Source organism: Anarrhichthys ocellatus, unplaced genomic scaffold, assembly GCF_004355925.1.
Source record: "Anarrhichthys ocellatus isolate YVR2014 unplaced genomic scaffold, GSC_Weel_1.0 scaffold66, whole genome shotgun sequence".
Lineage (NCBI taxonomy): Eukaryota > Metazoa > Chordata > Actinopteri > Perciformes > Anarhichadidae > Anarrhichthys > Anarrhichthys ocellatus.
In genome coordinates this window covers 451,051-475,645 of record NW_022280096.1, presented here as the reverse complement: position 1 = coordinate 475,645, position 24,595 = coordinate 451,051, and the positions used below count along the sequence as shown (strand labels likewise).

At 43.7% G+C, this 24,595-nt stretch overlaps 5 protein-coding genes and 1 non-coding gene across 8 annotated transcripts; 1 reads left to right on the top strand and 5 right to left on the bottom strand.

The window, feature by feature from the left end:
- Positions 1–704: 704 nt before the first annotated feature.
- On the bottom strand, positions 705–3,438 carry LOC116397418 (alpha-1-antitrypsin homolog). The gene is made up of 5 exons (XM_031872821.1): positions 3,424–3,438; positions 2,458–3,115; positions 1,943–2,213; positions 1,538–1,685; positions 705–1,353 (listed from the first exon to the last, which is right to left on the bottom strand). The coding sequence occupies exons 2-5, from the start codon at positions 3,104–3,106 to the stop codon at positions 1,162–1,164; spliced, it is 1,260 nt and encodes a 419-aa protein (XP_031728681.1). The 5' UTR covers positions 3,107–3,115; positions 3,424–3,438; the 3' UTR covers positions 705–1,161.
- Positions 3,439–4,667: 1,229 nt separating this feature from the next.
- On the bottom strand, positions 4,668–8,388 carry LOC116397417 (alpha-1-antiproteinase-like). The gene is made up of 4 exons (XM_031872820.1): positions 7,590–8,388; positions 6,916–7,183; positions 5,511–5,655; positions 4,668–5,289 (listed from the first exon to the last, which is right to left on the bottom strand). Exons 1-4 carry the CDS (start codon positions 8,350–8,352, stop codon positions 5,101–5,103), a joined length of 1,365 nt encoding a protein of 454 aa, XP_031728680.1. The 5' UTR covers positions 8,353–8,388; the 3' UTR covers positions 4,668–5,100.
- A 1,785-nt stretch (positions 8,389–10,173) lies between these two features.
- On the bottom strand, positions 10,174–15,665 carry clmnb (calmin b). Its single transcript, XM_031872848.1, has 9 exons — positions 15,344–15,665; positions 15,157–15,252; positions 14,880–14,963; positions 14,679–14,771; positions 14,347–14,573; positions 13,993–14,186; positions 13,562–13,644; positions 11,436–12,904; positions 10,174–10,719 (listed from the first exon to the last, which is right to left on the bottom strand). Exons 1-9 carry the CDS (start codon positions 15,536–15,538, stop codon positions 10,608–10,610), a joined length of 2,553 nt encoding a protein of 850 aa, XP_031728708.1. The 5' UTR covers positions 15,539–15,665; the 3' UTR covers positions 10,174–10,607.
- Positions 15,666–16,878: 1,213 nt separating this feature from the next.
- prkrip1 (PRKR interacting protein 1) lies at positions 16,879–19,523 on the bottom strand. The gene has a single exon (XM_031872863.1). It carries the CDS (start codon positions 19,484–19,486, stop codon positions 18,914–18,916), a length of 573 nt encoding a protein of 190 aa, XP_031728723.1. The 5' UTR covers positions 19,487–19,523; the 3' UTR covers positions 16,879–18,913.
- On the bottom strand, positions 18,050–18,310 carry LOC116397453 (small Cajal body-specific RNA 13). The gene has a single exon (XR_004213683.1).
- glrx5 (glutaredoxin 5 homolog (S. cerevisiae)) lies at positions 18,928–23,331 on the top strand. Of its 3 annotated transcripts, none has more exons than XR_004213681.1 (3): positions 18,928–20,213; positions 21,031–21,255; positions 22,535–23,331. XR_004213681.1 is itself a non-coding variant. In XM_031872865.1 (2 exons), exons 1-2 carry the CDS (start codon positions 19,916–19,918, stop codon positions 21,201–21,203), a joined length of 471 nt encoding a protein of 156 aa, XP_031728725.1. In that variant the 5' UTR covers positions 18,929–19,915; the 3' UTR covers positions 21,204–23,331. The 3 variants fall into 3 exon arrangements, 1 of the variants encoding a protein (XP_031728725.1); XR_004213680.1 differs by having other exon boundaries at positions 22,435–23,331; XM_031872865.1 differs by having other exon boundaries at positions 18,929–20,213; positions 21,031–23,331.
- The last annotated feature ends 1,264 nt before the right edge of the window (positions 23,332–24,595 follow it).

The window sequence follows — 24,595 nt, the reverse complement described above, 5'->3', positions numbered from 1 at the left end:
TGCAACACAACATGGCTAAAGAACCGCTGGTGCAGTAGGAGTCTAAAAATGTCTGTTACAGTTACAGCATTAAATCTGTGTGAGTTTACAAGTCATCACATTTCAATTTGCTTCAATTCACTATTCAATTCAGTTCCATGTTTATGTACTGTGTACATTATATACAGACATTTTTATTGCTGTTTAAGTGTTGATCAATTCGTTGCTGCATTCAAAAGGTTTATACTTGATTTGTTATTCCTGTTAATTTTGATGATTTTTTTTACCAAGGGGTTGGTGTATGAATTATTATTTGAATGAATAACAATTCTGTAAATAAAAATAAATATAGATGTATTTGTTACACTGTGTTTTACAAGGTTAGGAAAGCATTGTGTAAGTCAAGCCTGATGTTGTCTTATACATAAATAAATCCCAGTCTCTTCCACACAGTGAGGCATACAGCTCATTGATTAAACACTAGTATTGGATCGGTACTCAATATTGAATGCAATGCAAAGCCCAGGTATCGGGACAGAAAAAGTGGGATTGGTACAGTATACACCAGAAATCAGCAAACTTCGCGGGAGATATAAAGAGACACATTTAAGACTTGTTATGTCAACAAAAAAGTATTGGTTCCTTCTCTCAATAGCTCAGAATTATTTGCTATTGTAATTTTGTCTGGGATCAATGAACTCGAGGTTAAAATAACAAAATGCCAGTTGTTCATGAAAAGTCTTTATTTCCCTTCACTTCACCATGTTGAAACAGCAATAACACATTGGCTCAGTGTGTAAGCAGATGCTTCAAGCAATATATCTACTTATGTTGTTTTTTTAATCTTTATCATAAACGCAACAGCCGGCTGGATACAATACATAATGATGTATTTAGACATTTATACACCTAGCCGAGTTCCGATGACAGACGGTAATAAATGAGTCACACTGACAGACTGCAAGCAGATTGATAGACTTGACATTTCGGTTACTTGATAGATCTGTTGTCCTATTCATCGAACTACCCTCCATTCATCATTCCCAATGCTCTTAATATCACTGTGACATCTCTACACTGCTTTCAGATACTGAGGTCAAAATGAGCTTTATGTCCTGTAGTTATTAAAACCTACTACAGTGTGACAATATTACAAATGTAACACTCATGTCCCTAGCATCTTTACATGGCTGTGGGGTTGTTGATCTTGCCCATAAAGAGGATGGTCTTGGTCGAGTGCTCCAGGATGAAGACCATGAAGGGTCTGTCGAGTTTCATTACTTCAGGCATGCTCATGGGCATGACCTCGATGGTGGTGGCGCCCACTGCCTCTGTTCCTGTTTCATCCACGCTCAGCATGGCTTTGTGGGACACCTGTGGGCGAACCGAGAGGAGGCAATTAGTGTCTAGTTCCAATTAGAGCGCAGGTCTTGGAAAACTGTAGCTCACAAAGGGTCTTTGCAGGATTTACTATTTTATGTATTTGTGCCCATGTTAAAGAGTAATTGGGATTTCAATTCCCATAACAAACATGTGAGGGCGTGTTTGCTGATCCTACCTTTGAGACTTTGAGCTTGACCTCGTCGGAGATGCCAGAGAAATCAGCGTTGTCTGTGAAAGCGTCGACCATGCCCATTTCTTTCAGTGTGCTGTCCAGGGTGGCATCAGCGGAGATTGAGAACTTTGGCAGGAACAGATCCACAGAACTAAGAAACGCAGAACATCACCAGTGTTACAATCACTTGATTGAATCAGTCGACCTACAGCTTGGTCACTCAACTTGAGCTGTGCTAAACAAGGACACCTCATCTACTTAGAATTTTGTTGGACACCAAATTATCCAGGTTACAAGCCCACCAAACACCAAGACATTCCCTATGATCCTACAAACGACTACACTGTCACTATACACTTCACAGCCATCAAAAGGAGGATTCAAAAGAAAATGTAATTCCTCTCTTACCTCCTGAAAACTGAGTCATGCCAGTGCCTGATGTGGTCCTTGCAGATGTAGCCCTCCACCTCCTCCATCTTGCCTTGGTCGGGCAGGACAATCATCATGGAGGTGTTACCATGGTAGGGCAGCAGGATGACGGTGGTATGGTTGTCAACGTCCTGATAGAAGTCGTAGCGACCGGTCCTCTTCATCATGTCCACCTGCACCTTGGTGGTTTCGTCCACATTGAAGTCGGCCTTTTGTGTCTGGTTGCCATCGAAGGGTTTCACCCATCGTCCTGTAGGAGACAATGGAGGGGGAAAGTAATATAGTTGCTGAATGTCAACTAATATGATCGTGGTTTCGCATAATTTTTAAAACTTTGTTTTACATATTCATAGTATACACGGCCCTTGAGCTCCTTGAACTACTCAAGGAGATGCTCCTGAACCTAGATGTATAGTTGTGTGTTTTATCAAAATAGCTGGCTATCTGCATGAATGGTATTAATCAGTATTAATCGGTATGGTCTTGTGTCCTACCTTTGAAGTAGACATAGTTGATCAGCACCATGGCCATTTCAGCATCCAGGTCCTTCACCAAATCTTTGATCTTGTCCTGGGTTTTACCAGCAATGTATGCATTGATCTCAGCTGCAGCCTCCACAGGTTTGGTAAAGTCGACGTTGAAGACATGAGCAGAGTAGTATTGCTTGACATCCTTCAGGAACATCTCCAGAGGACTGAAGCCAGAGCGCAGGGCCACAGCGTTACCCACATCCAGTTGCTGATCCTCCTGGCTGCCTTCTACCATGAGAAAAAGATGCTTGTATGCTTCGTTGACCTCAGTCTGGTTGAAAGCACTGTAGCCCAAGCTGGAGAACATCTGGCGGTGGGTTTCACCCTTGGCCCCCGTAGACAGCATGGACAGGGCGGTGGAGATGCCCAGCGGTGAGAAGAAGATGTTCTTTCCAGCAGCAACGTTGGTACTCAGGCTTTTGTAGAGGGCAAAGCCGAAGTCAGCATTGGGAGGAGACAGCTTATGGCAGCTCATGTCTCCCTCGTGGCTGTGACCAGCAGCATGATCGTTGTGACCAGCACCATCGTGGTTGTGGTGGTGATGGTGGTGGTCTGCCCAGGCTGCAGCCAGCAGCAGTGCAGAAAGTGCACAACTAGCAAAGATCCCACGCATCTTTACAGCCTGTCCAGGGAAATTAAAAGTTGTTCGTTGAGCTCAGCCACAGTAAGTGATAGTGGTATTAGAATATATAGAACAATTTTAGGAATTAATGGAATGACAAGTGGATAATAGCCAATGATGAGTTAAACAGGGTACACTGATATGATTTAGCATCTAAATAGCTCTACACTTCCTAATTATTACATCTTATGTTAGAACTTCAAAAGTTTTACTTCCCAACCTGATTTTTACCAATGAATAAGTCTAATACTCTAAGGTTTCAAGCATTATAAGTGCTATATTCCTTCTAGATAAAGTGCCATGCTTACCTTTAATGTCCTCTTTGCTGCAGATGGTTTGCCAGAAACTCCCCATTTTATACAAGAGCTCTGAGAGTCAGCTGACAGTTGAGTCAAAGATTAACCAAGAGCCAGCCCCTATTCTCTGTCCTGTGCTAAGAGATATCAGCCCGGACTATCTTCAAAGAAGCAACACAACTCACTCACTCAGCACAAGTTTTGTAGTGTATTGCATAACGTACCTCCTTCATATTAACATTAATCATGACATTTTTGAAATCACATGTACAACAGAAATCACCGGGGTTTCATTACACAGGGAAACATGACATGTCCAACTGTAAAGTCACGCTGATTTTCATAGAGCCATTCTTCAATATTACTGATTGCATGTTCTCCCCGAGGCTGTGTGGGTTTCCTCCCACAGTCCAGACATACAGTATATTCTGTAGCATGCAGTGTATTTCAAGATGAAACTTTATTTAGCTTCATGCCAAACCATTAAACAATAAACACCTAACATGGTTAATGTCTAAACACATGTTTACTGACTTTATAATATCAGTCAGCTAGATGCAGTACAATGGATTATTTAGAGGGCTGTCTCAATCATCATGTAGTTGGCCTCAATCCTGATCTAATTCCTTCAACATTGGGAAGGCTATCTGCTGTTACTGAGAACAATCCAATAAATGTTGATTAAATATGTATCTGTACACTGAAATAGCAGATATAGCCTTTAAATCTGACATGAGCTACTCGATCAAAAATACTGAATACTCTACTAAAAAGATGATAATAAAAGAAAATGAGCTTGGGACATCTCTATCATAAACGTTTGTATATTCATTCGGGCTTTGGGAATAAATACTAAGCAGTGGGGAAACTAAAAACTAGGAAATGACAGCTATAATGCTACTGACCGGGAAAACACACAGGTTAAATGGATCTAATCCACTGATGGAACACAAGTGGGAAAACCATACGAAGGCAGGAAGTAAAAAAAGACATGTAATTTAAAAAAAAAACAGGAAGCAAACAAAAACCCTAGGAACATGACAGTTACAAGTTCTTGGTTGGGGGGGTGAATTGGCCCCTTCTTGATTAATAGGCTGACATTTCTGCTTCTTGTGATAGATCTGTTGTCCTGTTCATCAAACTATCCTCTATTCATCATCTCCTCAATGAGCTCAATGTCATCTCCACAAGGCTGTGTGATGCTGAGGTAAAACTGCAGTGCGAAAATGTAACACTGTTTTCACGAGTTTTTCCTTTATGTATTGGGCGAATAAGCCTTGATGTTTCTGCAGAGCAATTCTTCAGTAATTGCACAAGGCGATAAAGAGATGGGTTGCGATGTGAAAAAAGAAATGACAAAAAAGCACATGCTTTTGTAATGGAAGAAAAGTGTTTTATGTTTTTGCAAGAATAGCAGGGATTCAGTCACAGGGATAAATGACTGCCATTTGAATTTCTTTTCATCATTTTGTGTAAATGGGAAAATAAACTGTAAATCAGCCTGTAATGTTTGGGAAAATTGGAGGTAAAACAAAGCACTCTGCAATTTTGATGTAATTGCTGGAAAAGCATTTCTGTCCCCAGAATGATATGCCATGCTATTGGGAAAAAATACAAATGATGTAATGTAAGTGAATGTAGTATTTTATCAATAGCAAAGCACAATGAAGCTACTGTGTTCACTTCAGTCTAGACATCTGTGGGATCGATAATTCTCCCCATGAGCAGGACGAGCCCCGTGAGATCGTCGTAGATTATGAGCATGAACGGTCTGTTAAAGGTAATCCTCGGGGGAACAGAGAAGTCCAGCGTGATGTCAGGTCTCCCCCCATCTTCGTACTTGGTCTCTTCCACCTCGAGCATCACCTCATGAGGAGCCTGAAAAAAGGGACAGAAACAGAAGAAAAGACAGAATAAACAGAGTGAATTTGAGCAGTAGAGAGAGATGTGAAGAGAAAGTATAGTTCAGCATGTCCAATGCATCAATGAAGGGGAATTTCTGAATGTGTAATAAGGTCTCAACCAAGCGCCTGTGCCTGGTTGTTTTATGGTAATCCATTCTGGCAAAGAAAAATAGGATATTTTCGTTCTCTCTTAACCTTGGCAAGTTTCAGAGTCTTCTGCGATAGTCCAGAGAAGTCGGCTGAGTGTGAGAAAACCGATGATACCCCAGAGTTCCTCAGGAGGTTTTCTAAATTGTAGGATTTCCTTAGTTGGAACTTAGGGAAACGGATTTCTGCTCGCCTGTGAAAACAACAATCAATGTTTTAATGGATTTGCTCTAAGTTGTCTTGTTACATGGCTGGGACCCATACTGCAGGCTTTGGCTCACTGATGTGTCGAGAGCAGTAATTGTTGCTGACTTAGAATCCACTCAGTATCATTCATCATGCTAGCAAACAACAGAAAGCCAGTGGCTGCAGGGGACCAGTGCCATGACACGGATAAATATGCTGTATACTCAAGGATAAGCAAACGCTCTTTATAGAGGGCATTCACTGTACATGGACACCCAGACCCATATATACCACCACATGCTTCCCCACTAACCACTGAGCTACACAACACACAAGTTAAAACAAGCTGAAATAAATGCTACCTTTGCGTTGTCAAATGGGTTAGTTCAAACATAGTGTGTCACTTGCCCTTGCATGGTCTAGCCACACTTCATTTGCCTTCAATTAATACAATGGAGGTGAATGGATTTCCGTTCATGGTGTTCACACTATTTATAAATTGCGTGAAAAATTATGCATTCATGTTTCTTCGCAGGAACAGCATGATGATTGCTCTGGGTGATTTAGCACGGATTTATACAGAGTTTGCAGAAAAGTGGAAAAAGGAAACTGCATCTGATACCGTTATGTAAATGTTTGGATCGGTTCATCGAGATGAGCAGCTGGTGGCGGTGTCATTAAACCATTGCAGAAGAACAGTGTAAAAACGAGATGATTAAAAGAGCGCTTGTCACACCTTGAATGGATGGAAGTGATGTGGGAAACATGAGGTGGATGTTGCATTTATGTTTGCTTCATGTATGCATTTGAAGAAGGTTGCAGTCTCCTCGTCGCTGCTGCCTATAGTGCCTGTGATGCTGTGGAATTTCCAAAATATGTAAAAATGTTCAATGCTGTGAGCACAACAAATTCAATTCCATTCACCATAATTAGACCTGGGAGCCAAAATCTCAAAGACAGATATCCAGGAGACATAAAAAAATTAATTAATTGTATTTTGGGTGTACCAGCCCCCTCAAATGTTGCCTTTCTAGCTTTACAATCACTGTGTTTTGTAACAGTTCATGGCCTCATATTGAAGCTTGTTTTCTGAATCCTCTTCAGTAAGAGTTTGATTGGTAAAATTAAATAATTTCATCTCATCCTTAATTCTGCTGACTTATGTTAAGTCCATGCAAGTACTCAAAAAAGCATGAGCGTGAGAGGACAGCTTGACAACATTTTGCACCTCGTTCCTGTTCAACAATTTTGGCCCTCTCCCACCTACCCCGGCTTCAGGTTTCTGCGCCAAAAGCTCATGCGTTCGTCAGAGAGGCAGTCCTCGAGGGGCTGCAGCTCCGCTTTAGGAAGCAGGAGCAGCGAGGCCAGGCGCTGGGAGTGGGCCAGCCGCACCACCGTGGCTGAGCAGTTGGTGTCGTACAGCATCATCACCTCAGAGGAGTCGTCCCCAAACATCATGGCAACCTCCACGCTGGTAGTGGCGTTCAGCTGGAAGCTCCTTGGCACCGTGTGCTGCCGCGCAAATGGTTGACGACCTGATTCACGTGTCATTGATAAAGGGAACAGGTGACAAATGAAATAGGAACACAGATTGGCAAAGGTAGAAGTTGCACACCTATAAAAAGCACCTGCTGTGTAAATTCACCACCATCAACTGTCACAAGAGAGCATCTGCTCTATATAGACAACAATGACTGATGCTGTGCAGTGGGTGGTATTGCATTGACACAATGAGCACATTGTGGAAGTGTACTGACTTTACTTTTACAAATGTAGCAGCAGTTAATTCTCATTTTAAGCTTAATATGTTTTTGAAGGTGTATGGTTCTCTTCTGCAAATCTGTCTGATTGTTCACAACCTTAATGTGCATGAACACCTCCCAGCCTTATGTTGAGAATATGCATGTACAAAAGATGAAACTTTCATCAACCAGGAGCTACCTTTGAAATACACATAATTGGTAAGTTCAAGTTTGTCAGAGGCTTCCAAGTCTTTCATCAACGTGTCAAAGCTGGCGTTGAAGGCGGTGGCGTGCCGAGGCCTGAACATGAAACTGTTATAGTCTACTGAAGGTTTTCCATCAATATGTAGGCTGCTCCACACTCTCAGCTGACCACCAGGATGAACCCCATCCTCAGTTCCATTCCTACTCTCCGCCCCATCATCTACATCAGTTCGGTTTCCAGCACCTTCCCCTTCAATTTCCACCCATGGTGTTGCCCCAATCCCAGCTCCTGTTCCAGCTCTAGATTCTGCCCTTTGAACCCAACCTCCCTCATGTAGAGTGAGGCTGCGTTGCAGATTTGCAAGAGCAGATAAGGTGGCCTCCACGCTCTGCTCTGTAGCATTGGCCGCCAGCCCCAAGGCCTCCAGGGCCTGGCTCCGACTCTCGGACACAGACACTCGGGACAGCAGCGCCAGAGCTGACGCCAGGCCCAAGGGCGAGAACAAGATGTTGTGCTGTTGCTGCTCAGCAGCGGTGCTGGTTGCCAGGTCACGGTACGGCTCAAAAGCCAAGGCTGTGTTTAGGGCTGATGTGTTGAGCTGCTGATTGACCTCTTGTTCCCTTCGCAGAGGCCTGCTGATGAGTTTCTCAGGCTTTGGTAAAACCGACACATCTGCTGTGAGGCCTGTTAACCATGCCAGCGCTGTGAGACATGTAAAACCATACATGACAAACACCATAGCTTTTTCTCTCACCATCCTGGCCTGGCCTGATTCTGGGGCGCTGCAGGTTGATCTCTCATAAGACCGGCAAAGCTACAGCTGTGGGGAAGTGTTGTTCTCGTGGCTTTGTGCAGGGGGTGGCGGCGGTGTCGAAAGTATATTGATCTCCGAGGGCTGAGCTTTTGACCCGTGGGTTGAGCTCCAAGCAAACAAAGGCGGCATGTTTTTCAGTTTCTTAGAATTCCAGTGTGTGTGTGTGTGTGTGTGTGTGTGTGTGTGTGTTTTTGGTGGATAGTGAGGACAGGGCATACTCATTCCCCCCTTTAATACACATTCTGGTCAATATGGATTTTGAACACTTATGCAACAGATAAATACTTAAAGGTTGCCCTAGTTTTACTGTGTACAAACTGGTATTGCGACAAAGATATTGAGCGTGTGCCTTGTAAACATCGAACAAAAAGTTCGGAAATTAGTGTTTGGTAGATTATTTCTCTGTTGTAACAATGCTTCTTGGCAAATCTTCTCTGCCAATGCCAAACATCTTATTCTGCTGTTGCTATTGATTGTCAGGCCCGTTTGCGCTGGTGTCGACAACACCTGCACTGGAGCCTGAACATGTGGAGGAACGTTATGTTCAGCGATGAGTCCAGATTCTGTCTAAGGAAGTTAGATTGTAGGGTCAAAGTGTGGAGAAGACGGGGAGAACGCTATGCTGATTGCTGCACCGATAGAGTAACATCTTTTGGTGGAGGCAGTGTGATGGTGTGGGGCGGCATCTCCATCACTGGAAAAACGAGGCCTGTCTTCATTGGAGGCAATCTCAATGCAGAGAGATATCGAGATGAGATTCTGCAACCAGTGGCAATCCCATTTCTCCACAGTCTGGGACCGAACTCCATCCTCTAAGATGAAGACGCTCGCCCCCACAGAGCGGTTTATCAGAGACTACCTCCAGAATTTGGGAGTAGAGAGGATGGAATGGCCTGCCAGCAGTCCTGACCTCAACCCAAGTGAACACTTGTGGGACCAGCTGTTCGTGCCAGAGTGACCAACACAACCACGTTGGCTGACTTGCGACAAATCCTGCTTGAGGAGTGGAATGCCATCCCACAGCAGTGTGTGAGCAGGCTGGTGACCAGCATGAGGAGGAGCCAGGCTGTTGTGGCTGTGTATGGTTCTTCCACACGCTACTGAGGCTCCTGTTTGTTAAATGAATAAATTGTAAAATTGCCAATATGTCTTGTTTCTTCCTTGTTACTGATAGACTTCAATCATCCAATCCACCAAACAACACCAAACAAGAGTCGATAGCAAATAAGCAAATAAGCTGTTTGGCATTGGCAGAGAAGATTTGGCAAATCTTTCATGGGCGCAACCCACATACTCAGCTGTGCTGCTCATCCCGCAAATGCATGTTCCTTACAAATGGGGCACCGTTTGAAAGGTAACTAAACAGGCTTTCCAACGGTATAACATTTATTGCCAAGAATCATTGTTACAACAGAGAAATAATCTACCAAACACTAATTTCCGAACTTTTTGTTCGATGTTTATGTCTACGGCACCTCGAAATACAATATTTACATGACTGGTTTGATCTCGTGAAAAGGACTAGAAGATATATGAAGAATAAGAAGATTTATTTTTTATATCTCATAGTCACAAAGAAAAGTCTGCGCTGTTGATCATCTTTAACTATCACACAGTATCTGTAGAGATGAGGACAATGATACAGTACACAATGATGGAAGTGACAGTGAGAGTCTGCGAAATTTCAAAGTGCTCATTAAATATGATCATCTTAGTTTCACAGTGTCAATACAGTATCTCATTAAACAGCAGGTCTTGTGGGATTCTCAGCAGTCGACGCCGTGTGACAGTTGCTGTGATGCTGCGACGCCACCATGTGGTTTATAAAATCAATGAAAGTATTTTAAATTGAAAGGTGGATCTCTGCCTGAAAAATAAATTGAATACACAGAGCATTTTGGACATGAACAAACACCTCACATCCCATGTCCGGTCGTGTGTGCAGGGTAAGACAGAGTAGCTGACAAAATGTGTATTAATGGGGCTAACAGCAATAGTGCTGTGTTTTATCTGAAACCCAAATGACTAATCATTTCTGCTGGCAGCAAAAAGCAAACACAGTCATGAAGTGTTGCCTTGAGGGGAATTGTGTGACCCAGATAAAGAGTCAATCCAGCCCTAAGTGTCCTTGTTCGGCTTGTTAGTGGAAACTGGGCTAATAAGCATATCTTAATAAGAAGGGTGCACTGCAGGGGGACTCAGAAGATGAAGCAGCAGTAGAGCAGGATCCACAGGACCAAGAGCATCTCCAGCTCTAATGGGGTTATGTCACAAGGAGCAGCTGAGGATTGAGGGATGAATCCCCCCTCTCTGTTGAACAGCAGATAAAACAAACCAGTGTTAGATTCAGACTACAATGAGGCACTTTAGGCTGATGTTTAATTTAAATCAAAGCAATAAACACAGATACAAATGTAATTATTTGTGCAGTCTTTATGGATGAACTAACCATTGATTGACCAGCAGTTTTTGAAGTGGTGTGCCTGGCAGTGCGGTAAGAGATATATTAAATATATTGTATTTTAATGGACCCCATTTTGGGCATCGCCACCTTGGCTTTTTGCCGTCACCATCTTGTTTTTTTGCTACCAGAAGTGACATAAGAGGGCGGAGCTAAATACAACCAAAAGCTGAACAGGACATTTTGAGGTGACCAAAATGTTGCAATTAACTTTCATGAAGTGAAAGTTAATTACTTCAGCAAAGGCAAAAAAACTCCTTTGTCAGGTTTGGGCAACAAAACAACTAAGGTAAGGTTTGTAAAAAATATATATATATGATGGTTTGGTTTAAAATGATTGAAATTGAAACAAAACCCAAAAAGAAATGAAACAAAACTACATGGTAATGTTTAGGCAACAAAAGTACTTGTTTCATTCGTAACAGAAGAGTCATTATTTCAAACATATTAAGTAGTCACTCTCCCGTTATCATTGCACCATGTGCCATGCTGGTACGCCTAAACAGTTACCATAATTAAGTGCTCAGCAAATGGTCAGTTGTGCTTGTACAAATCCACGACCTACCTGAATGACTGAGAAGTTGCAGTACAGGCAGGAGTCCAACCGCTTTCAACACCACGGACATTAACACCTCCATTAGTGTCATTTTTGGGGGCCGTTTTACCGGCTATTGTTGCCGTGTTGCCAGTGTGTTCACGTCTCTTAATCTTAAGGTTCCTGTCTTGTCGCTCCGCTGCAATAACTTCAGAAGTCATGACTTCATCACTGGATTCTTCCTTGTCATCTTCACGAGTTAATTCTTCCATGTTTGGGCCATTTTCTTTCCCGTCATTTCCTCCTTTGATGTTTATTCTAGTTTCATATACAGTCTCATCAGTTATTATTACTTCATGTACTCCTACCTTGAAACGTTCTAAATTCACAACACTTTGCTTAGTTTCCCTCTCCTCATCCTTATCATCTTCCTCTTGTTCTTTACCTGACTTTCTCTCCTGCCCTTCCTGAAATTTTGGCACATTTTCCTCCTCTTTTTCGTTGTCCATCACTCTGTTTTCAAGTCCTCCTTCAGTCTGTTTCTCAACTTCTATCTTATAACTATCCACATCAAAAAGCTTTGAGTTCTTTGTTTCACCCATCAGAGCTTCTCTTTTATCACATCCATGCTTCACCAATCTCGCATTTTCTGTCATTTCCTTCTTCCTCTCTCTCTCACAGCAATCACCCTCATCATTACTCTGTCGTCTAACAACTCTCTCGTCTCCACGTTCCTCTCTGCTTCTGCTGTCCTCCTCTGGCTCTGTGTCAAACACAACTATACCGTGTGCCATCACTCTGGAACTACTTTCACTTTTGTCCCATTCAAACATCCTATGAACCCCTGACTGAGCCCTGACCTCTGGTTCAACATTTTGTGCTAGTGAGTCTTCTTGATGCTCACTCCCGTTTAATGTATTCTTCAATACTTCCAGATGTTTTGACTCTTCAGTCTGTTCTCCGCTCAGGAACATGTCTTCCTCTGTTTCCTCTTCAACCCTTGGCACTTGTCCTTTCAGCTTATTATATGGTTGAAAATCCTCGTTCTTCAGATCCAGGATGTAGCTGTAGGCATCCTCCTCATCTGAGTCCAGTGCTGACAAGCTGTAGATTCCTTCCTCTGAGCTCAAAGAAAGGTGACTTTCATCCACTCTGGGCTTGCTATCGGCCTGATCCGCAGATGCGTTCTCCATCCATGATCGGATCTCCTGGCTGACTATGTTTGCTTCCAGAGGACTGGGTGGCTGTAAAATGCTTCGACTCCTGCTTCTTTTTTTGTTGAATGGTGGCATGGCCTCACTAGTTTGAAGCAAGGTGTTTTGGGGACTCCCTGAGGATCTTCGGGCCCAGCGATTCCACAGTAGCTGCTCGCTGCTCTTCTCTAAGCTTTGGACTGCTGCTTGGGCTTTAGGGTCGTCGGCGTGGGTCTCTCCAGAGCTCACAGACTCGAGTGATCCAAAATCTGGGATCTCAGGAACTTCGATATCTGCTGTATGGTCCTGTAATATAGGGTTTAGTGGTGAAAGTTACATTATACCACTGGAATAATACCCAGAAACCCATAGTGTTTATCAATACATTCGTTTTTGGTGCTAAAGGAATAGTATGATATCTTAGGAAATAAGTTGATTCCCTTTTTTCCCTGAGAGTTAAATGAGAAGATTGATACCTTTCTCTAGCTGTGCAGTTACAGTGGTGGGCCGTCAGGGCCAGCAAGGCCTTCTCTGCTGGCCTAGACAGAATCACAAAGTTATAGCTATTTTATAATTGAATTAGTTTACATAAATACACTACATCTGTGACTGATTCTTGTGAGTTTGTTCTTGTCATTGTGTTAATTACGTTGATTTTGACTATATGCATTGTCCGTTAATAACGAAGCATCCCATCATGCTGGCCTCATAATGAGGTTATTAGGAGGTGGTTCAACTGTAGTAGGACAGCAGGGAAGGCCCAGGTCTAAAATACACGGCCCGCCACTGGCATTTAACCTGTTGCCAGTCTTTAAGGTAAGCTAAGCTAGGCTAAGCTAACCATTGACTGGTGGTAGCTTCATATTCGACAGACTGATATGAGAGTGGTATCAATTTTGTCACCTAACTCCTAACCTATAAGGCAAAAAGCAACTAAGTCGAGCTACTCAAAGACGTACTAACTTCATCCGTGTCTGAACAATGGCTCAGAAACATAGACACATAGGTGATGATGGACTGCTCATCTGGTGAAGTGCCAGACACATCTGCAGAAAAGAAGAATGGACAGTTTTCTTACATTAGATGTTAGACTAAAGGAGACCATCCTGCTGTGTGAGGGCCTATTTGAGCCTTTGTATGACTCTTAAGATACAATAAAAGTGACACTACACACGGCAATGACCTTTGCTGCTCATTTCGAGTGAGTTTAACTTCTACATTGATCAGGAAAGCTTTGTGCTAAGTGCTTCTGATTTACTCTTTCAAGCCTTTGATAGGTGGTATCATTACACCACGTTGGGCTTCTAACACCTACTTAGCGTAGGACTGTCTATGTGAAGAAGGAGAAAGTTGTCTTTGTTGATGAAGTTGGATCAATGTGAGCCACTTTTTACCTTCTGGCTCCAGCAGAGGCGGTATATCCAAACTGTGATGGGCTATCGTGAAGGCCAGCTGAATGTTTTCTCTTGGATGTCTGGACAGGCTCTCCCTCAGGTCCACCAAGTCTGGGTTTATGAACTTAATCATAGCTAGGAATGCAAGCCCACTCCTCCAGCTCCTGCCAAAGTCATGCACCTCCACCCCAAACCTGCAAATTTTAAATTGCATGATCGTAACACCAAACTTCAACACAGCCAGCTCGCACATTGTGCTTCCCTCATTGTGGTTGTAGAGGTAAACACTTGGGTTTGGAAGGTTTTAATTGACAAAAATGACTTTGTAAGCGGTTGGCTCTTTTTCAGACTCACTTTGATGTGCATCTTTGGACCCATTGCAGCAGAGTCTTTATTGCTTTCCCATGGTACTTTGGCTCTCTGGCAGCCTTTCTGCCTTTGCTTGGCAGGGTGTTGCAGGAGTAGCTGCCAATGTCATTTGGCTGGGGTGGGAGGTCGCTGGAGGAGGGGTAACTGCTCGTGGATAAGGAAGAGAGGCTGGAAGAGAAATGCCTCTGGAGGCCTCGCGATACTTCCTTTACCTGTATGAGAAGAATGTACAGGTCAGTTACAAAGACTACCACCCAGGCAAGGAGGGAAATAACACATGAAGACATGAGGGTAGATTATGGGGGGGGGAGACCTGCCTGGAAATACAGGATCATATTCCAGACAAGGTTAAGAACAGCAGAGGGGATCCCATCAGCGATACCTGAGGCATCGATGCCAGGCAGCTTCACCTGAGAGACAACAGGGAGGAGACATCACCGGATATCCAGGTCTTCCGGATTCGATTGTAAGTTTAACGCACATCAAAGCAAAGTCACTGAACAAACAAACACACTCACGTGTCTATCATCCAGGAAAGCCAGAGCCTTGGAAATGTTGTTCAGTCTGAAGATGCGGTGAGAAGATGACCTAAACCTGTAAAGCTGACGAAAGACATCACACAAGGAGCGTTTTTTTAGTATTTTGAATGTGTTTTAAGGATCCTATAGGCTCACAAATATGGTGCAATTGCTAGTGAACTGAACGGAAATGGAAAATGAAATAACTTATTAGTGTTGGATTATATTCTTCTTCTTGGTGACATAAAATACTTCCACTATAAAGCCTGACTCTTACTAGCTTGCACCCGGACAGGTCCTCCAGCAGAGCCATCAGTATTCGTCCATCCTGAATGTCTGTGAACAGGTCGTGCACCTCGACTGGAGGATCGCGCTGGAAACAACAAATGGTAAACCTTATTGGTGACTGCGTTTCTGAGCTGGAGTGTAGTGTTACGGTAACTCTGTATTGATTTGTGCCTTACTCTCTGCAGAAACACATTCATCCACCTGGTGAAGGCTCTCCTCTGCACTGCTCTCCTCTCATCTGGGGGAGAGGAAACAGGAGCTTGCCACTGAATACACTGCAGTTTTATGATTAAACCCGATGTAGCTGTGTGGCACATGAGGGATTTTGAGTTTGACTCGTTTGTCTGGCAGAATGTGGGAAAACGGCACATATGCGTTAACCCTAACTGCAGACTATGAAGACATTTATAAAACTGAAGCAGATCTTTCAGAAGCAAATCATCCACAAGTGAAAAAGAACGTGTAAGATTGGGCAACCAGATGCATCGATGCCAAAGACACCTACCTGGAAAATGACTATGAGGAAAGGCAGTCAAGAAAGGAAAAGAAAATGAAATGTCTTGCAACGTGTTCTGTTCTTACAAGTATACACAGTGACTTAACACACTATTATCACACAGTGGGTCAGTATTTCCCCACTACTTTTGGTATTTTCCCCAGTATTTTCCCCAGTACTCCCTCTGGAACTCCCTGCCCCAACACCTCAGACATTCTCCGTCACTCGCCACCTTCAAAACTGCACTTAAAACTCACCTATTTAAATCTGCTTTTAACCTCTAAAGTCAGTCATGTATGTTTTCTTTCTCTTCGTGTTTATTTTTTTCTTACTGTTATGTTGTAGATTTTGTTCTTATAAATGCTTTTATTGTTTCTGTTTTTACCATGTAAAGTGTCTTTGAGTGCCTTTTAAAGCGCTATATAAATAAAATGTATTATTATTATTATTATTATTTGTAGTTCTAGTCACAGTACCTTGAGGCTGCTGCACACGTTGATCACTGATCTCTCCCTCTGATTTCCTCTGTGAATCCCCGTTGGCCTTGTCCGGCATTCTCATTCCACCTCCCTTGTCTACTTATGATCCATCGTGGAGATAAAGACGGGAGGACAATACAGAATGTCTGGCACTCTGAGGAATTAGAGGTGCTCCGAGGTTTCCTTCCAGAATAAGGATGAGGCAAAGACAAAGTGAGGCGGCATGTCTTGCCTGAACACGCTCCGCGGTGTTGATCGAGTCTGGCTTCCACTCCCCCTGAGACGATCCCACCTGAATCCTACTGAAGGGCTGTGGTTCACAGAACTATGTGGAGGCAGGCAGTCACATGACTTCCTTAACGGTTCAAAAGGAAGGAATCAGCTGGGATCGAGCACTGTGTGAGGTTACAGGTGGTATGGTTTCCCTGCAGAGGCCTGTAGTAAATATCTTTCTGGTTTTCATAACAGGGTTCACTGACATAAGCATGTTCCGCTCAGACTTAAGGATGAAAAGTCTGGCTTTCACAAACGGAGTGAGCAGATGTATGGTTTTTACTTTCCAGTATTCACACATAACATGTGTTATCTATAGAGATGGGTTGACAGCACAGGCAAGTGGACTTTTTTTCCCCCCAGTTAAACCTGGAACTGAAATTTTCTGTTAGACTTGCAGCCCATCAAAGTCTCACCACCAACAGCTGGTGTCACCATCTTAAAACATACTACAGAGTCAAGCTTTTCAAACATGGTATGTCTTTATTAGACAGTGACAGTAGACACATGGCAGGAAATGAAGAGAGAGAATCATGGGTTGTACCATGAAACAAAGGTCAGACACCTGAAGCAGGCATTCAGACACAGGTCCAGTTGGAGTTGCAGATACATAAATAAACCTGAAAAGTTGGGATGCCCCGATAGCTCATTTGGTAGAACTGGTGCCCCGTGTACTACGGTTGAGTCCTTGCCACAGTGGTCTGTGGCCCTCTGCTCCAGGTCGTCCTGTCTCTCGCCCCTGTATCAAATAAAAGCAAAAAATGGCCAAAAAAAGATCTTAATTTTTTTTTTACTAAAACTATTTTTTCCCAGGGTCCTTTATGTTCAACTAGCCAGCTTGATTTAAATGAATTAAGGCAACATTTTTTCAAGCAGGGCTGGAGTCGGTGTGAATGTGGGCTGACGTTCACCAACAGCATCCTAACATATTTAGAAAGTAGGGCTTCTACTCTGTCCAGTTTGGTCACTTGGAGCCTGAGAAAAGTGAGTCTCCTGTTCATACCAACCTCCAATGGCTGCTGGAGAGGCACATCTCAAAGTGACATTCCATTTTGAAAAATGTATGACATGTAATTGGCTCACTTTGTAGAATTATAAAACATTGATGAAAGAACACACAGAGGAAAGTTTTCCATCACTTAAGAATATCTGTGTGAACCTAAACCCTCATGTTGGATCTTAATGTGTTGCAATGAAATGTGTAGAACAAGCTGTGAATTGCAGCCCATGCTTTCTGCAGCGACCTACATTTTATTACGCTCTGCAGTATATTTCTCACTCGAACTCCGCAGGGAACTTCAATGCATGTTTAATGAGTGAAATCTTCCAGAGAGCAGAATCCCTTATGAGAAACTTCTCATGTATAAATCATATCAGCACGAGCTGAATTCATTTCAAAAGAGACAAAATGTGAAAATGCACATTGAAGAGAGTCAAGTCAAATCAACATGGAATAACAGCACATGAACTAAGACTAACATTTGTTCTGTAAATCGTCCCGTTCAATTTCAATAAAAGGGGTTTAATATACCAGAATATTTTACATGAATGCAAGTTTGTGCGATTTATGAATTCATTCATTTTGATCAAAGTTATTGAAGCAGCCTGCTCCTTGATTGCTCGTTAAACGCGGTTATTGTGACAGTTGACAGTGCTCGACAGGAAGAGCTCCCCCTGTTCCAAACAACATCGGGCCGTCAGGCTTTACTCTACCTGCCTTAAGAAAGGTGACGGCCACAGAGCGAGACCACCACCGCCGTGGAAAGCAGGAGTCTGTCCAAGGAACATCGCACGTGAATCTCCTGAGCCTCCAGAAGTCACGCCTTTTCATTCTTTGAGTTACTTTCTGCCACCTTGTTGTGCCCACAAGCAATGGTCCATGCAAGGAGCAGCTTCACAAGGCTGCAAAGACTGATACCACAAAAACATAGGTGATGGTGCACACATGCACTCACCGGCATATCGAATATTACCTTACTGGTTACTCATGCGTTGCATCACTGTCCAACAGTGACTACACCAAAAAGAGAATTCAGCAATCTAAATGAGAATAAACCAGATAACATGTCCATGTATACTCGTATTTTTATTAAAACATCCCATTCAAATGCTTAGGATTCCCTACAACTCAACAATGCAATCATGTCCAATTTCTGAAAACACGATCATACTTTTGGGCTCCAGAAGACGACAGCCCACCTGACCTGCGAGCTGAAACATGAGAACTAAAAAAAAAAAGAAAAAAAAAACACTTGAGATGATGGAAAGCATAATGAAAAGTCGGAAGTGTGTCAACGTGTCTCTTTTCTAACATTGTGTGATTGAAATCATACACTTAAGCCGAGCAGTCCATTCAGGTTTGTGAGAGAGTAAAATGGGGAGCACATCCACGTGTGCCTCGAGTCTTTCAGAGCCCCCTGGCTTCATGATCGATCATCACAATGTCACTTCCGAGGAGCATTAACGCCGGTCACGTTACCCGGTCGGAGCAGTCAGAATCATTTCCTCCCCATGATGAAGCTAGGAGCCTCGGCATCATCGTCAGCCTCTCTGTCCCCATCTTCCTCCTTGTCTTCGTCACTGCTGTCCGAGCTGTTGTCGGCGTCGTCTTCTTTCTTGTTTTTGGACTCGAGCTTCGCTTTCTTTGCCATCTCCTTTTTCTGCTTCAGCTTTTCCCGCTTCTTCTTGCGCTTTGCCGTTCTGTCATCGGCTGCCAGTTTGTTCTGCTCCACCTTGTCCAGATAGTCCTGGTCCTCGTCCTGCTTATCTGCAATCTTGTCCAGAAAGTCCTGCCTCTGGTACTCTCTGCGTCGGAGGTGCCGGTAAACATGGAACTCCCCGCTGCCTGCACCGGCGCTGGAGCCCATCACGTCTCGGACGAACTCCGGCGGAGCCCGCGGGTTCCATTCTTTCGGCCGGTCTGGGATAGGAGCTGGCTTATCCGGGTTCCGCATTAACCTCTCCAACTTTAGACGCTGTTCCTCCGCCGGAGTTTTGGCGATTATCAGAGGCTGAGCCTCTTTTCCTCCAGATATTCCCGTCTTGTTATTCTTCTGCGTGTGCGCCGCCATCTTTCTAAACGCCGCAGTCTTCTTCTTCTGTGGTCAAGTCGCCCCGGAAGTTATTGAGGGCTTCTGCTACCGGGAAATAATTATTTTACTTTTTTTCTTCCTCTTTTACAATATTGCCTTTTTCCAAATAATATGTAAAACGGAAGTTATGTGTGGTGGTTTCAATTTGTTTTTATTTATCGTAACTTTGAATCATTCCTTGTGTATGTAATGTAAATAACGCGTTGCTGTACCAATGGAAAACCAATCTGAATTTGTTTGGGCGCAGCTGTCCAATCAGCGTTCACGTCCCGCCCCTTCACGCGAGCGCCATCAACGCACGTCACGTCAGTCAGACTGTCTGGTTACACTCCGGTCTGTTCAGAAGCAGGTGAGACTCTTTCCACGACATTGTAGCTCAACATATAAAGATATTAATTACCAAAGACCATGAACAGTTTAATTAGATCTACGGCGAAGTGTCTGCGGACGGGGGCGGCAGTCTATCTGCCCCGACAGACCGACGGACGCGTATGGTCCGCCTCGGCCCGGTTCCTGTGCGCGGCGGCGGACGTCCCAAAAGACCTTGGTGAGATGGTGAAGAAGGACAAAGTGGTGGTGTTCATGAAGGGGACGCCGGCGCAGCCCATGTGTGGCTTCAGCAATGCCGTTGTTCAGATCCTCCGGATGCACGGGGTGGACGACTATGCTGCATACAACGTACTGGAGGACTCCGAGCTCAGGGAAGGTCAGTGAGATAACCGGTTCATGACATGACAACAACTTGTCACCTTTCAATCTAACTTGGAACTTTCCGCTAAACTTCTTCATGCTTGACAGTGGAAGTGTTACAAGACAGTTTGCTTGTAGTAGATCTATCAGTCTCAGGCAGCTCTCCTTGTTATTCAACTACACGTTTCATTTTATTGGAACATTCAAACCAACCATACATGTCCGCCTTTTGTCAACGGCCCTCTCTAACTAGGTTTGGAGATGTCTAAGTGTGAAGTTGTTATCAGTGCTCTGCAGCAGGACTAAAGGGTGTGGTCCTTTTTTAGTATACCATCAATACAGACATGCCAGAACTCCAACCTCTCCTGTTTTACAATGGTGGCACATATGTTAAGGAACAAGGAACTGTTCCTGTAGTTACATCAGCTCTGCCCTTTAAAAGGGAATTTGTCAATGGAGGCTTATAATGCAACAGCAGAGTAGTGCCCAGACAGCACAGCAGTTCACCCACAATCCAGTGGATGTGGGGTTTGAAGTGTGAGCAGGTCGTGATGGTTCCTGACCTCAAAGACCTCAATCTAGATATTTGACTTAACTCGGTGTAAAGAAGTTGACACTCCTATTGCTAACAGACGAGTTTAACCAAAACTATAAACACATTAACAAAGGAGGTGAGATAAACACCTTTTTTCTGGGAAATAAAATCCCCTGGAACATGGCATGGAAGTGAAATGTACTTCCAGTAACTTGTCACATGATTCGCTCTAGCCTGACACCTGATATAGTTTTGGTTCTGGGTTATTTCTGACACCAACGCTATCTGCCTTCCACAGGAGTCAAGGCCTTCTCCAACTGGCCCACGATCCCTCAGGTGTACTTCAGCGGCGAGTTCGTGGGAGGCTGCGACATTCTGCTCCAGATGCACCAGAACGGGGATCTGGTGGAGGAGTTGAAGAAGCTGGGCATCAGCTCCGCACTGCTGAAGGCGGAGAAGGAGTCCAAGTAGAGGAAGAGGATGAACGTGGAAGAGCTGACGCGACAGAGGACACATTTATCAGGTTTAATCCCCCACTCAGATGATCACAGTCAAACGGACTCTCTAGGCAGCCGTGGGTAAAGTCCACTCACCTCTCTGGCCAATAAGGCGCAGCAAGACCGCTGATGAAAAATTACAAGTGAAAGCAGTTCTAGTGGCAGCCATGTTTCTTTAGTTCTGGACATTTTGGTTTGTCCCACACCTATGAAGAGCTCAGAGTGCTCCTGGTGCACTGATCATGTATCCCAAATCACTTTTATCCAACTCTCTACCCACATTCATCAGTCTCTCTTTAAAGACACTTTTCGGGGCAAAAGCAACAAGTTGCAAACACCACAATGACCTATTTTGATATAACAAGCATTCACTTGGAGGCATGCAATGAAGTCCAATATTCACATTCTCTATAGGCCCCCTGAGAATAATATGTGACTCTTAGGCCCCTAAATGCTCCCCTTTGTTCAACAGCTAGTTGCTAACTGTGTCTATGTGCCATTTGGTGCTGGGCCGGTAGCGTACACTGGGTTTATCGGTGCCTGTCTGCAGACAAAAAGGAACCACAGACGGTAAAGTTAGGAGCTAATAGATGCTATAAAGATCTCCATGTCTGAGTCTGGTGATAACGCTCTGTGGGTTTGTCACTGAAACCGACCGACCTTCACCTCTCCAACACTTTTGTTATTTTTAAGTAAAGCAGCTTAATATGTCACTCATTAAACACTTGGAGGAAAACCTTTGGTCTTTGCTCTCTAGTTCCTGGTTTAGAGTTCTATCATATCAAGATTCACCATGCTCTAAATAAGCATTAAGCTCCATACCAGCGTACTGTATTAGTTGGAATCCCAGGCCTCCCACTATAACCCCACTGTTAAAGACGGTCACATTGCCTCCCTGTGCTTTGAATCAGTTCACATGAGAATGCTGTCCTCTATCCTATCATATTGCCCTCTACAGGCCCTGCTGTCCATCCTTTAGGCCACGCCTCAGTCTGGTAAGCCTCAGGGTGCACCAAGACCAAGTTTAGATCTTTTATTATTTTATAAAGTTTCTTATATCCTAATAGAAACCTTCCAAAAGCACTGCCTGAACTGACCGTGTACTAGAAGGAAGAACAAAGAGGGGGCGATACTGATGTCTATACATTCGGGATTATAATTATATTATGTTTGATATCTGGCTAATTCCATCTTTTATGCATTAGCCTTTGTAGCGGAGGTGACAGCAGACATGGACCACACCTCACTGATCTCATCCACTGCGACTGAACCGACACCACTGTCCCTTTCTGTTCTTCCCGCCAGGAACCACAGACCAAATGTGTCCCGTTTCAAAGTGTCCACCCGCTGAACCGCAACACGCACACCACAATACCCTCTTCTCTTGATCCTGAAAACGACTGACATACAGCGCATTTGGACAAACAGAAGTAGTTCTATTTACAGTTTGATGCGTCTGTCTTGAGTCTGTGGTATTTGTTCATTTATCACTGAGGGAAAAGAGGCTCTTTTTATTCTTCAGAAGGGTGGGAAGTGTTCCTTTTGTTTCTCACTGAGCCTAAGAACCCCTGACATGTATCCATCCTAGATGTTCCTCTTGCTGCACAGCTGTATTATCAAAGCAATGGTCATGTAGTACACTGTAAGATATTGTACATTGAAAGCATTGTTAAATGTATTTTAGCTGCACCAATTAAATATTTTGACACACAAAGATTTTTTTTTTATAACTATCGACATGCAGAAGTTCTTTGTTCAGTTTTGGGTGTGATGTAGCATCTAGGCCAAATAAAAAAGGCAATGAAGTAACCAAACAAAGTGATTAGGATCAGAGGAGCACAGATCATTGATTGGAGCAGACGGCAGTCACTGTTCTTCTTCACAGCTGATGTTTTGGCACATTGATGTTGTTCTGCACCATCAGCTGTTAGACTCTATCTGCTCTCCCTGAATGGCGGCCAGCACTGGTTTGTCCAGATACGGGTGCTCAGCGCCATGTGTCCGGTGGTTTTGCTGACACCCGTCCTACAGAATACGCCGTCTTGTAATTTTTCAATTTGTCAGTGATTATTTTCCTGATTAAGTGGTGACCCTATTAAATGTCTAACTGTCTGTAGCAGGACCTTAAATGAAGCAGCGAAAATGGAACCCAGCTATCCTTCATTTTGTTGTTTGAACCTGTGCTTTTGTACTGTGAAATGTCAAAATGTCCTCTGTAGTAAAAGGCCCATCACAGCTGTTTCAATAGAGGTGCACAGGATAGAGCAGTTCTCTCTACAAGGTAAACCTCAGAGCATTTCATTCAGGCAGAGCTGAGAATGTCTCGTTCCTTGTTAAAGTTGTATCTCCCTACCTTATATTCAGAGCTGTAGAGAGAGCGTCCTCACATCTGGAAACTTGCAACCTCTTCAGCTGACGAGTTGAGCACAAACTGAAACAAGATCTGAATGTAATGTAGGGATTACAAATGCCATTTAACTTATTTAAATGTTGGATAAGTTGATGCAAATGACATTTTGATATTACCCAGAGGAAACCCAAGCTCACGACCCATCTCTGTATCTTCCAGTGGTGGGCCGTCAGGGCCTGCAAGGCCTTTTCTGCTGGCCTAAACAGAATCACAAAGTTATGTCTATTTTATAATTTAATAATTTTTCTTAAATACACTACCGGTACATGTATTATAATTTATAAAATTATTTTCCCCATTATCTTATGTTCTCATTGCACAGCTACTGTCTTCCTCAGTTGCTCTGCTTCCAGTACAGCTTGTTTTAAGTAGAGCTTTTATCCAATCAGATTTCACCTCTGTGTCTCTAGGTAAGAACAGAGACCCAGGAACTGCAGAGTCTCAGGTGCAACCAGTGCAGATTAAAGTAAATGGGGATGATATTGTTGATTGTCAGTGTTCAACCAATCAGATCTTTAGTTTGACATGTTGGGCGTATTCTTTGACATGTCAGCGCCTGCTCCCCGGCCTATAATGACGTCAGCATTACATGCTGCTCAGTGTCCGCTCTGCCGCGAGGTGCAGAGATTCGTCAGTGGGCGACCACGTGACTATCGTGAAACTAACAGCAGAGGCTGTCGGGTAGTGAATCACATCACGTGATGCAGCTCAGCCAATCAAATATGGGCATTCTGACTGAGTGAGATGCACCATGACACAGAGGAATGAGACGAGGAAAGACACTGCAGAGTAGTACGTACAATGCTCAAGTTGTGAAAGTAAAATCCTAAGATGATCTCTTTGGGGCGTGACTTGTCATTAAGGAGTGATGTTGGGTCCCACAGCCAGACCAGCTGAGAACCACTGTCCTCCATGAGTGCAGAAAACATATTTTCCTGAATATAAGCTTCTGCATT